The sequence below is a fragment of the Adelges cooleyi genome, unplaced genomic scaffold (genome assembly GCF_023614345.1).
Source record: "Adelges cooleyi isolate 19-005CV unplaced genomic scaffold, UGA_ACOO_1.1 ACOO_flye_CR_arks_rails_tigmint_CR_PRNA_30, whole genome shotgun sequence".
NCBI lineage: Eukaryota > Metazoa > Arthropoda > Insecta > Hemiptera > Adelgidae > Adelges > Adelges cooleyi.
This window is the reverse complement of record NW_026095971.1, coordinates 2,277,180-2,290,587: the sequence shown is the minus strand read 5'-3', so window position 1 is coordinate 2,290,587 and position 13,408 is coordinate 2,277,180. Positions and strand designations below refer to the sequence as shown.

Genomic DNA, 13,408 nt, shown 5'->3' with positions numbered 1-13,408 from the left:
TTTATTTGAGAAAAAAAAATTGCAATTTTTATTTACTATTTATACTTATGTAAATTATAAAACTTGTACAGTTTTTATTTTCCTACAAATTTACAAAAATAGTGTTTAAAAAAAAAAAGTAGTTTCTAAAAATAAATTGCATAACTTAGTTTTTATGTAAAAAAGGCAAGAACTTTTAAAATCGAAAACAGACAGAATACCTATCGGTATTAAATATAAGTTTCCAGACTTAATGAACACCCTGTATAACGTATCGAAACTCGTGTTTAATGACATCACATTCATCTATTGTTAACCACTGTCGTTATCATTAATTAACATATTTACTGCAGTCAGGTTTATTTCATTTTATTCTAACTACAGTAAAAGTACCACATATTATACAATAAATGTTTAGTACGACGATTTTTCAATACCTACTTGCATATTTTTAATTATTGTAAATATAGCTAATTGTCAAGTTATCATATTACTTAATTCATTTATTTCGTATGACATGAATAACAAACACATAATACGTAATAATACACTATTAAATTTTAAATTTCAACAAATGTGTGTTTGTTATTCATGACATACGAATTACATAATAAATAAATAAATCATATTAATCAGCGACATGTCAACTAGTACGATTATAAAATTTAATCATAATTGCTCACCGCCACAACATACAGCTCATTTAGGTTTACAAGATGATTAAAATAACCAAATGGTCAAAATAATACAAATTAAATCTTACTAAGAAGAATGGTACCGCGTGAGTGATTGGCGTTTAAAAAAAAAAAAATTATTATTCAGGAAATAATATTTCACAACGATAGACAATCATTAACGACATTCTATGATAACTACCTATTCTAAAATGTTAATAGAGTGCAGACTCAATATAATATGAAAAATACGGCCAAGCGGGTTATTAGTTACCGTGGTTAAGTATAAAAAAAATACCCAATAAAGTTAGACAAGCTGTTATTAATTGGAAAAAATGGATAGTGGCCGAATGCAGACAAACGCTCCAGTTTTAATTTCGGGAAGAACATTTTAAACTCGGATATACGCAGCGGTTGAGCCCTATGCTCTTTATTCTTTAGGAACTTGTTTCCCTACCTATCTCTAGCACCATAATAAATATTTTATAAACACACTACGGAGAAATTAATTCTTTATACTGACAGAACAGAACAGCTTTTGTAATAAAATTTCTCCTAATTTATCTTTTTTTTAGCTTAATTCGTCCGCTATTTTTCTTACAGTCTGATTTCACTCTATCTACTCGAACTTTTTCTTCATTTTTCCTCTACAGTATACACTGATAATCTGTTTAAAATCTTACCCGTTTTGCTAATTAATTTTCATTTTCCCCCCCTCTATGAGCATTAAAAATAAGTATTTTGATCATTTTCTATTAGGTTATAATACTTAACTTAGTTGAGTTCTTTATTTCTATTAAGTATATTATTATATCATATTTTCAAAAAATTCAAGTATTTTAACCAATTTGCTTAAATTTTTAGATTTTTTTTACAATCAAGCTGTTTTGTATTGTTCTATCGGATAAAATATATTTTAGTTCTTATAGTAAACAAACATTAAAACAACTCTGTTGTACGGATGTTAGAATTTAAAACACACGAATGACTGTATACGAAAGCTGTTAATACTGTGTTGGTGTTTGTTTCAGTTTTGGGTCATGACGGCTTAGACAATACTCAACTATTTGTTTACAATATTTACACTATTAAGGCAAACTTATTTCAAACACTTCGAATACCTTTAAGTTTAAAATCTGTGTAACGTTCTCCTAACATATAATATGTGTTAGCGATTATAAAACCACCACAGGCATTAAGCTAAAGCGACATAATAATATTAGATAATATTAAGACCAACGAGTTAAAAATGTTAAACACATAGGTAACCTAACCAGCCTAAACAATAAAAAAAATCAGATCATTTTTAATTAACAATGATGAAGTTTAAAAAATTTGAATTTACTTTCCATTGTTTGCATTGAAATTATAGCTATCAAGATTTAAAATTTGATGACTTTGATACTTCCTCGTGATTTAAAACTGCCCATTTATTATTGATAATAACATTTAATGTATATGACAATTTAGCTCTGATGCAGAGCTGAGAAGGTATTTATTTTACAATGATATTTTAATTATTTTGTTGTTATGTGTGCTTGGACCCACGATATCTCTTAACCCACTGGGATGGGGTTTTATACAGAAATTCTGAAGGTACTTTATAAGGTCATAAGTTAAAAATATTTACTCCTTCCTCTACAAAACTGACGAGAAACTTCCAAAAAAATTCTGTCATAATATTTCATTAGCATTATTATCACTAGGTACTTATTATTATGATATTAAATGGAACTACTTCACACCAACCCCATTTTATGTTCAAATAGCATTGAGTATCATTATACGAGTATGTTCTAAGGTTATATTATTTTTTGTTCCAAATATGCAAACAGCAAACAAGTGGTGCTCTCTTGTAGAAATGTTTGAATACACAAAGTTCTAATGTACTAAAGATTTTGGATATCGGTCATGTAGATGCCGTCTCGTGAAACGCAATTTCTGTTTTAACAATATATGATAGTAAACTTAATAAAGAGACTGTAAGCTGTGTCTATTGTATGTACAAGATGTTTCACAGTAAAAAGAAAAAAAACGTTTAAATTATTTTATATATTTCAATGACAATTACTTACTGTTTATCACACATTTCATAAAAAAAAACACCGATGACTAAAATATAATCATTAATATACCAGTCGACGCCGTTTTCTTTTCTTTTAAATAGTGTAATATACCGAAAATTGATTTTTTTAAAGGAATACGTCCTTTGATTATAACTCACGTGATTCAGGCAAGTACAGGTATACATCATACATCATACAGGTATATGTGTTAGGATTATATACTCAATCCACCGTTATTTTTGTCATGACGATCTAAGGTTTAAAATTGTTTTTCATTGAATAACTCGATATATGTTGAATACACTGCTAAAAAAACACACACAGATGACTAGTCTAAATCTGTAGGTCTAAATAAGCCAACGGCAATTTTCGACAAAAATTAATTAGACCGGTAAAAATTTAAACTAAGACTATTTCGTGTAAAAGTCACTAAAAATGAAAAAGATTTGTAAACAATGATAATCAATTAATCAGAGAATAAAGAATAATACCACCTCACGCCCTAAAAAAACGGGCATACCTACGCGTAAACTGCGCCCAAATTACCTTGTTTTAGGTAAACTGTGCCCCGATTATAATTTGGTTCAAAAAAGGTAAATGTAAAACTGCGCCCGAGTTTTTAACAAGTGCGGAAAAAGGTTACATGAACACTGCGCCCAGCTTCTTAACATCGGTATGAAATGCAAACTTTAACCACCAATGCATGTGAGTAATTCCATTCCCATTTTAATTCTAGCTTTTATACAACTCATCCAAATATGTTTATAGAAAAGTTGAAAAAAATTCAAACAGAAACATACATTAAATGGATAACAATAGGATAAATGAACCTTTCAAGTATAAAAGTTCTAAAACAAAACAAAAACGTGAAAAATTAAAGTTTAATTAAATAAATATATTAGCGGCGAAACACAATTTATCAATATGTATCAATAATATGTTATTATTTGTTCTAATTTTTTTTTGTATAATATTATATGGCTGTAACGAACCAAGTTGTTTTCAATGCAGTTTACATGTCACCTTTTACCAATTGATAAGAACTCGGGCGCAGTTTACATGTAATCTTTTTACACTGATAAAAACTCGGTCGCAGTTTATGTGTATGATTTTGTGTTTACCTGTGCCTTGGGCGCACTTTACAATCGCCGAAAAAAACGCAATGCATTTAGTTTTTTCAGGGCGGTGTAAACACCGTAGGCGCGACCTCAGGGGAAATGAAATTTTCATGAGTTCAAAGCTTGGTTACCAAAACTAATCTCTTTCATGAGTTTGTGAACTCAGATAATTTTGTGATAAATAATATGTATGAATTTCTTTCCTTAACTATGTATGAAGCCTGAGAAATATTAATCCACGCAAAGCAGTTTTGATGGCAAAAAACAATTGTATTTTATCCTATAGAAATGACTGTGATAGTCTGACACAAAACATGGCAATCAACAAAGTATCCTCAATACTGTATTAATTCGTATACATTATAGTTGAAACTCTAAATTAAGATTTTTCGAAAAATTGCCTATACTTTACTCCTTAGAAATGGTCGGTGTGGCGTCCTCTTAATTGCTAGATGCCCAGTCTAGTACCATTAGATAATTTCATAGATAGGTATTTGTGCAGTTAAGACAACTTATTTTCTCTTAGAATAATTGCAATTTTGTGTCTTTTTCTTTTTGGAGACACTTTAGTTTATATTGTTTAATGACTAAAAATATGCTCAATATTAGATAATATTCAAATTTTTACTTTTTTTTGTTTTCTCCTAAAGGTAGGTAATCTGTAACAACTGTGAATAAGCGTGCACAAGTCGATTTCAGTGATTTTACAGGAGAGCGATTTTTAACTTGAAAGAAACCACTAAAGTATTAATCAATATAAGAGAATCATAAAAAAAAACCAAATGTTTAAAATGAAATCCTGATTTATAGCAGCTGGTCAAAGTATCTCGCTCCCCTTTAAAATAACTGAAATCTACTTGCACACTCATTTACTATATTTTTCGCCGGTATAAAAAAAAAACGAGTGTTCAGTTAAGAAAAAAAAAAGTTGTTTTAAAAATCGTGTCCTTCTTTGTTGGACACGTCGAAATGTTTTGTTCACCCTGCATATAAATACACATTTGGTTAACATATCGTCGGTACAAAATGTTATTTATAATGCACAATCTATGGTTGTGGCGAGTTGAAGGTGACCATATATAGAAATAAGACACATCACGCACAAGTAAACAATGATAAAACGTGTTTATTAGACAAAAAGTAGGACAACTGCGGTTATCGACCATATTATTAGTTTAAATCTAGTAGAACAGAAAACAACTTATAAATTAACCTAAAAACAAATAGAAGAAGAAATGTTTCTGTACCGTAATGCTCGCCGTATAACAACGTACACATTTTTTTAAATTGAGGCGCCTCCTAGAACACGAGGGGTATAAGTGACATTTTTACAAAATCTGAGTTATGTCGACAGCTTAACTACAAATTGTCCATTTTATTTGGTGGTAAAAGATATACAAGTGAATAATTCATCACAGTTTGCCGAGGTCTGGTAGCATATCACCTAACCGCCATATAAATGTAAATTTTGAGCTTGATTTTCTCGAACTCAATAAAATATCACTCATACCCCTAAAATTCTAGGCGCCTCGTTTATAATACTGAGCTGTATTGTGAGTTTTTGCAGAAAAAGCTTATAATGGTGATTAATTTTTTTGTTTATTAGTATAATATATATTATCCATTTGTTTTTATAGCGAATACCCGAACAGTACTTCGTCGGCGAACACCAGTGGGTATTAAAAATTTAAGTATAAAAAGAAACAAATATTCTTAATCTAATTAAAAACCTGTTTCACGAGGTGTCCACCAATGTTTATGTAAGCGACGATAGCTTATACTAGCTATAGTATAGTGAAAACATAAGTGTATACACGAGAACAAAAAAAAGTATTATTATATCTATATATATATATCCATACCAAAGTCGAATTGCTTTTCTTCACATTTTATTTTTATTTTCTTAACGACAATTACAGAATTATTTTCTAATGTGTTTATGGCAAAATATAATTCGCCCCTTTCCCCCTAAATAATGGCATAGTAGTTATCATATACTTAACTAATGATGTAAATACATATGTTAAAAGTGTGTGTTGTATTTCATACATTTTTTTAACATTTAAAAAAATAAATATTAACGTGTATGGTGTGTTTGTTTATGATTAACGTGCACAAAAAGTTTTAAACCAGTTTCTATCATAGACAATAAATAAGGATTAAATAAATAAATAAAAAAAAAAATGGTTTTGCAGGTTTTTTACAAGTGAACAAATAAAACGTTTAATGTGTGTCTTTAATATATATATATACTTTAAAAATAATAATTATAAATAAAAAAAAAAATTACAATTTACTGCAATAGGCTAATAATTATTATCATACCGAAATTGTAAAAATGTAATTGGTTGGTACTTGAGTTTATTTATATATATATATATATTAATGTATGTACTTTTATATTACTTTATGGGTCTGAATGAGGAATGTGAAAACGTCCCTAATATTTAATAATTATATAATAATAATAATAATAATCATAATGATAATAATAATATAATAATAATAATAAATTACTAAAAACACTGGAGATTATAATTAATCGTAAAAATTACAAGATTTTAAAATTATGTTTTAAGTGTAAAACAAATTATTTATAATATATTTTTAATATAATTTTCCATAATTAAGATAATTTTTTTTTGTCATATTACCATAATTTTATGTATAATAATGTAATGTTATAAGACAAAACTGGATGGCCAAAAAAATTTAAAAGAATTTTAATAATAAAAAAAGAAAAGACATATGTGAATGCTGGATTATTATTTTTCTTCATTCTTTTTGTTAATTTTTTTTTTTTACAAAATTTACATGGCAGGTTACCCGCCAAATAAAAACTGATTCGATTACGAAAAAAAAAATGAAAACATATTATACCTTAGAAGGCAATAGTATAACGGTTTTAACACAAAAAAAAAATGTTCACAAAGTTTAAAATGTGGTAAAAAGATTATAAACCTTTTTACATTTCGATCAATCACATAAACATTTTTAAAGCTTACTTGAACAAAAAAAAAAAAAAAATGCAGGTTAATTTTTTTTTTTTTTGAAAAAATTATATATATGATAAAAAAATTACATAATAATAATAATAATAGTTATTAATAATGAAACACATTTCACTTAGAAGTCATCATGGTCACGAACTCTGAAACAGATACAAACAAACAACAGATGAGTTAAGGTACATGTTACACTTTTCTTAAAAAAAACTTTAACATAATAAAAACAAAAAGTATTTTATATCACATCTGCGTTTACCGTACTACAGAAACCGAGGAATTGATGGAAATTTATAAGAATGTTAAACAACAACAACAAAGGACTGATTTCGGGTTGTGATAAAACTACAATTTCTTTTTGACCTTATTTTTTTTCTTGCCCGTCACCAAATACTGATCCATTTGGTTTTTTAACTTGAGTATATAAGCTATAAACATAGGAAAAACACAAATGGAAAACAATGACAGGAGAAATAAATAAATTTAAAATAAACATTGTTAGGGGAACAAAAACGCACACGCACATGCTCTAAATAATGCTAGTGTTAAAACTAAATAATTTAAAAAGACACGTACAATGTTTTTAATTTTGCCAAGTATTGTCGTTGTGTACGACATAAGAAAATCGGCTGTACACATAACAATTTGTGTGTTCATTAGATATGTTAATGTTTGATTTTTATTCACAATGCATTGATGGTGTATATCATACGATAACATTCAACTTAACAATTAAAGAATAAGATAATATAGAAACAAAGATACATAAATAGAAATTAACACTGACCATAACACGTAAGAAAATGGTCCGCGCTAAAATGTGGAAATCTGCAAACATGTTAAAAAGAAAGAAAAATAGAAGAGAATTTATACATTATCAGTCTTTAAGATAACGATATTTTGAGTGTATTCTTATAGATATTACTTAGGTCCAAAATAATCGTCAATGGTGGGTTGTTTTAAGCGTTAATTAAATAGACTAAAAGTTTTTAAAAATATTGTCTGTGTTATACGATGTAGTTAAACACGTGAAAATAACAACTTATTTTATCTAATGATATCATGTAGAATAATTGTATAGCAAAATATACTTTGGGCGTTATTATAACAAAATCACCAAAACCAAAAAACTGTTTTTTTTTAAATCAGATTTTCTAACAAATATAATACAGAAATAAATAATATTTTGTATACATTTTGAAATTCTTAACACATTTGCTGCTTCTTTTGAATATAGCCAACATCAGGTCTAATGTGCTCTAAAATGTTGACACTCCGCTCGAAAAATGTTATTTTTATTTACACATCACTATAATTTTATCAATTTTATGATGGTTAGAGCTTAATAGATCAATTTTTAATGTGGCGAATGTATCAAATCCAATTTCTTAAATATTTTGTTTTGTTTATTAGAATACCAAATTCTGATAGTGTCAAGTGTCTCAGTTGAGATTTTCTAATTCATGAGATTGTTTTAATTCATTATAATTGACAAATAATCTATTATTTCAATGGGAGTAGTGAATTCACATGTGCAGTGTCTGTTTAACAAATAAACCTTTTTATTATTCACCTGATGAGTTTTTTTTAATAATCCAAATTGTAATGTCAAATAATTTTCCATTCATTGTCAAAAAGGCTTATGAAATTAATGTTTATTTAGTAAATTAGTAGGTAAAAATATTATATTTTTAATAAATAATAAGTATTTTATATGTATATAACTTTAACTAATAAAAAAAAAAATAATGTAGACTAAATCAGCTAAATGCTACACAATAATTGTTATGGAAATAAATTATAGGAAGAACAATTATTAGAGATTTATAACACATTTAGTTGAAATAATATATTATTTTTTAAAAATATCTGTCAATACTTAGGTCTTGTTTATAATACATTACACTATAGAGATTTTATACTATATAGTATTTAATACTTAGTATTTTAAAATATATTTTCCATATAAATTACCTTCATAGTTGACTTGACCATCACCGTCAATGTCAGCCTCCCTGATCATCTCATCTACCTCTTCGTCGGTGAGCTTCTCACCAAGGTTTGTCATTACATGACGCAGTTCAGCTGCACTGATGAAACCGTTTCCGTCCTTGTCAAAGACACGGAAAGCCTCTCTGATTTCTTCCTCGCTGTCGGTGTCTTTCATTTTACGGGCCATCATGGTCAAGAACTCTGGGAAGTCTATCGTACCGTTTCCTAAGAATATAATCCACACAGATGTTTTTACTATTGAATTTAAATGTTACTGAAAAGATTTTTATTTTACCATCAGCATCAACTTCATTGATCATGTCTTGGAGTTCAGCTTCAGTCGGGTTTTGGCCAAGAGACCTCATGACGGTTCCCAGTTCTTTGGTGGTAATGGTACCATCACCATCCTTGTCAAAGAGCGAGAACGCTTCTTTGAATTCAGCAATTTGTTCTTCAGTTAGTTGATCAGCCTGAGTCAATAAGAACAAAATACATTTTAATTATTAAATTTTAGCTCCGCTCAATCAACTTACTAAATTTGAATTCTATGGTATTAAATACGTACTACAATAAATGTATTGAATTGTTCGCAACCAATTTTTTATTTAAAAGGGAATTATTTATATATAATACAACCATTTTTAAGAAAATCAATATTATTTATACAAGAATATATAAAATAAATGACTGTCTAAAAATTGTACCAACAAAAAACAATAATAAACAGTTGTCAATAATTCATATAAAAAACATTTTTACTTAAAAAAAGTATAACGACGTTATGAGCAGTATAAAATTAAGTGATTTTTTTTTTCCTAACCTAACCCAAAAGAGATTTTTTATGTAAAAATCAAGTTATGTAAATGCAGCACATTAGGCAAGTATAATATAATTGTTTTAAATAATTAAATACAGCCTTTTGTATTGAAACAATTATATTGTTTTAAGTTGTAGGAAACGGTTTCGATAATTTTATTTTGTAATATATATTTTGAATAAAGCACATTGTACATTGTAAACAAAAAAACAAGTCTTATTCACATTTTAAAACACAAATTAAAGACATTAGATAACAGAATTTTATAAGTTAATTATCATAGGTATTTCAATAATAATTAAATATACAAAAGTTGTATTACTCGTGTAATAAGATAAAAACAATACCTCTTCATAACTAAAAAAACCTAATATCCTAAGAAAATACACAAAAAAAAAATCCCCAGAGATAATGAACCAATATATTTAACATTGTAGTTTAAAACAAATATGTAATGTGCTTCGACTATATAAAAAAATAAGCTTGTCCAATAAAGAAATCTTAAAAAATGTACTTTAACTTATTAATTACTTCATATCATTAAAAAGAATTCAAAAAATTCAATAATTTAAGTAACAGTTAAAATGTTAAAACTTGGTAATATTTTTATGATGCATAAAGTTATAAAGGAAGAAGAGTGATGGAGTTCATTAATAGGCAGTGTGTCAAGATCACTGTAGATGGTTTGAAACTCAAGTCACAAGAAGCTAAATTATGGAAAATAAAACTGTACAATGAAACAGATCTTTCATCCGTTTTTTTAGCGACCAACCCAAAAAGTGAATACGCTAAGAAACCATCTTTTCGGTGGAGGTTACCACTGATATAGATTTCTAATGCCTGATGGTCAACGTTAGTTGTGGTCTGCCAGATAATATAAGTAATATTTTTTTGTAATAATAATTATCATATAATAATATTTTTTAATGTATTTACTATTTCGAAATAGGTCGTTAGTCTGTTGACAGTAAGTAAAATTAACCATAAAAAGTAAAAATTGTGTTTTTTACTCCTGCAAGTAATATAGCGCTATTTCCATTCATTGTTTTTGACTTTCATCAAAAAAGGGACATTGGTGATATAGATAGGATTTCATAGCGATTTGAATAATTATTTTAAAATGGTCAATTTATTGTAAAACTGAAATAGATGTTACTAAGGTCTTTATTAAAGGTTAGCTTAAAACATCTTAATTTTAGAATTTATAAATGCATATATAAAAGTGATGTAAGGGACCTTTGCTATTAACAAAAAAAGTATGGAATTTTACTTATTTTAATTACCAAAAAAAGTTTCGGCGTTCAATTTTTAATTGATCGACTTTATCTAAAGAAAGCCAATCTAATAGTTTCATTGTTAACATAAAATATAAATAATATAATATAAATTAAAAAAAAAAAACATAAGGTATAATTTAAGAAAGACATTAGTAATGTACTAGAAATGTCTTGTATTTAAACATTTAGGGATTATCCTAACCTGATTTCCCCCAAAAAAGCTAAAATGATAACTATTTCTTAAAAAAAATGTAACAAGGATAGAAATTCAATCATGCAACAGTCTGAGAAAAAATCAATCGGAGGTCAATAGATCAAGGTCATGAATTACAGTTACCACCAAGTAGCGGCCATGCAGGTACACCCCAAATGTTACGGTGAACTTAATAATAAATAAGACTAGTATTCAATTAATCTTGGAGGTGCAATTAAAACAAAACACGCAGAATTTTATAAGTAATAGAATGGCTAGTTTACACAACCTATGTCTAGCATGCTGAAAAAAGGTTGTACAACGGAGAACATTGGCAACATGAAATCAAACCGACCAGCATTGTGATTTGTAATATAAATCTTCGGCTAAAATCTATGGTTTTTTAAAATTCAAATAAAGCTTCCAGATTTATTTCAAAAACAACCGTTGTCTAACACAATTATATTAAAAAACGTACAAATCTGCCAGACTACTCAAACAAAATAAAATAAAAACTCGAGAAGAACGAAATGAAAATTTGAACGTGGGTACAAGAAAAAATAAAAGCCCCGGAGACTAGAAACCTGGCTGCAGTAGGTATGAATTACCTATAATCTGTGTCTACTCCACACCGCCGTCCAAAGTATGGGAGGGACGGGGGGCGAGGAAATCTCAATATGCTAACGCTAGATGGCGTTTCGTTCCTTTTATGGCGAGTCTGACGGGAGGGGAAAACGACCGGGTCCACAGCTCTTTTTTTTTTTTTGCGGTAATGGCGAGACGGGCCATTTTGAATATTTATTATTTAATATTTGTTACCGTTACACCGTTTTTATTTACGTAGGTACATCCTAGGTAATATAATAATATTATTGTTATTCAGCTTACGTGTACACGCTTATCGTTCTCATTACACACTATTATCAGAATGAGATAAAAAAAACTCTCGAGACCTCGTTACCACGTTCGTAACCGCGTTTCGGCGAAGAAAAAACATTTGAATGGAGGAAAAAAATCGCATCACGCAACGCGACGACGGGTCAAGGTCGCTGAGCAGACCGGGACGAGAGCGGAGAGAATTTCGATTTTTCCCCTATTATCTTATTCACCCGACGACGGTTTAGCGAAAGCGATCTATATGTGTAATCACACCAAAAATACCGGCATTTGTACAGATATTGTACAAAACGATAAAAAAAAAAAAAAAAAAACTAGCGTCAGCGCCATGTTGGGCATCTTGACGGCGTGACCGGACAACGGAGAAACCGTCGCCGCTCGCTATATCAACGACCGAGATGCGAAAAAATAGAAATAAACGGCCGGGTGCTAAAAATAAAACTGTCTGGGCAACGCGGCGGTGGTGTCGCCAAACGACCCGAAAAACGCTGCCGCCGCCGGCGGACGACGACAGTGTCGGCAATTATTGTGGCCCCGAAAATAATAATAATAATAATAACAACAATAATTACACTAGTAATACAATCGGAGTAACTCACCATTTTAATGTATTATTATCTGATTACGTTGAAGAAATCCGGACGTGGGCACACGACGTAGCTGACGCGCGTCCGTGAGTTGATGCGTTCGTGTGTGCGGTGTGTCACCCGACGAGCGGCGGCGGCGGCGTCAGCGGTTAACGCGCGCGCTTCCGACAGATACCGAAAACCGTTGCGTGTGTGTGTGTGCGGTGGCGTTCGACGACTCGGCTGCCGGCGGCGGTGGTTTTATATTTTTCGTAATATAACACGGAACGTTTTTACGACCGAACGAACCTGAAAAACTTTACACGATTGTTGAACGCGCGTGCAAAAATTGATGGTTATACGGTACACACGGAGAATAAAAGGTGTGCGGCGGCGGTAATACCGGAATAGTGTGGTCGTAACCGCGTTCAGTGTAAAACTGGTGACGGACGGCAGCCGGCAGCGGTAGGAGCGGTGCGACCGGGGCGATACCGACGGCGGCCGTGACGTCACCCCGGCGCGCGCCTGTTCGCCACGGCCGCCGCCGCCGCCGCCGCCTCCTAGCCTATAATAGTCGTATGCGTGCACCGACGCGGCTCCGAGACCGTTCTGCGCAAGAGGAGAAAAATACATTTTTCAAATAATTATCATATTATATTATTATTATTATTACTATTGAACATTATGATCGTAATACAATACAGGTACGAGTTACAACGCAATAACAGTTGCCCGTACAGCCGGTGTATCCCGTGCACGGCGTCTGCGTGTAATTGTTATTTTTTCCCTTTTGTCTTCCAACGATAATAAGATAGTCGTCCGTT

At 30.1% G+C, this 13,408-nt stretch overlaps 1 protein-coding gene across 2 annotated transcripts; it reads right to left on the bottom strand.

Annotated features, from left to right (window-relative positions):
- Positions 1 to 4,943: 4,943 nt before the first annotated feature.
- On the bottom strand, positions 4,944 to 13,028 carry LOC126839238 (calmodulin). 2 transcript variants are annotated; one of them, XM_050574410.1, is made up of 4 exons: positions 12,618 to 13,028; positions 9,130 to 9,304; positions 8,817 to 9,059; positions 4,944 to 6,988 (listed from the first exon to the last, which is right to left on the bottom strand). In XM_050574410.1, the coding sequence occupies exons 1-4, from the start codon at positions 12,618 to 12,620 to the stop codon at positions 6,960 to 6,962; spliced, it is 450 nt and encodes a 149-aa protein (XP_050430367.1). In that variant the 5' UTR covers positions 12,621 to 13,028; the 3' UTR covers positions 4,944 to 6,959. The 2 variants fall into 2 exon arrangements, with proteins under 2 accessions (XP_050430367.1, XP_050430366.1); XM_050574409.1 differs by lacking the exon at positions 12,618 to 13,028 and adding an exon at positions 11,477 to 11,601.
- Between the last annotated feature and the right edge of the window lie 380 nt (positions 13,029 to 13,408).

Excerpts from the sequence above, each read along its gene's own strand:
- LOC126839238 (XM_050574409.1), bottom strand. Across the intron at positions 9,060-9,129 it reads CAATGAAGTTGATGCTGATG|GAAACGGTACGATAGACTTC; the intron begins GTAAAATAAAAA and ends TTATATTCTTAG. Across the intron at positions 6,989-8,816 it reads TGGTCAAGTCAACTATGAAG|AGTTCGTGACCATGATGACT; the intron begins GTAATTTATATG and ends TATCTGTTTCAG.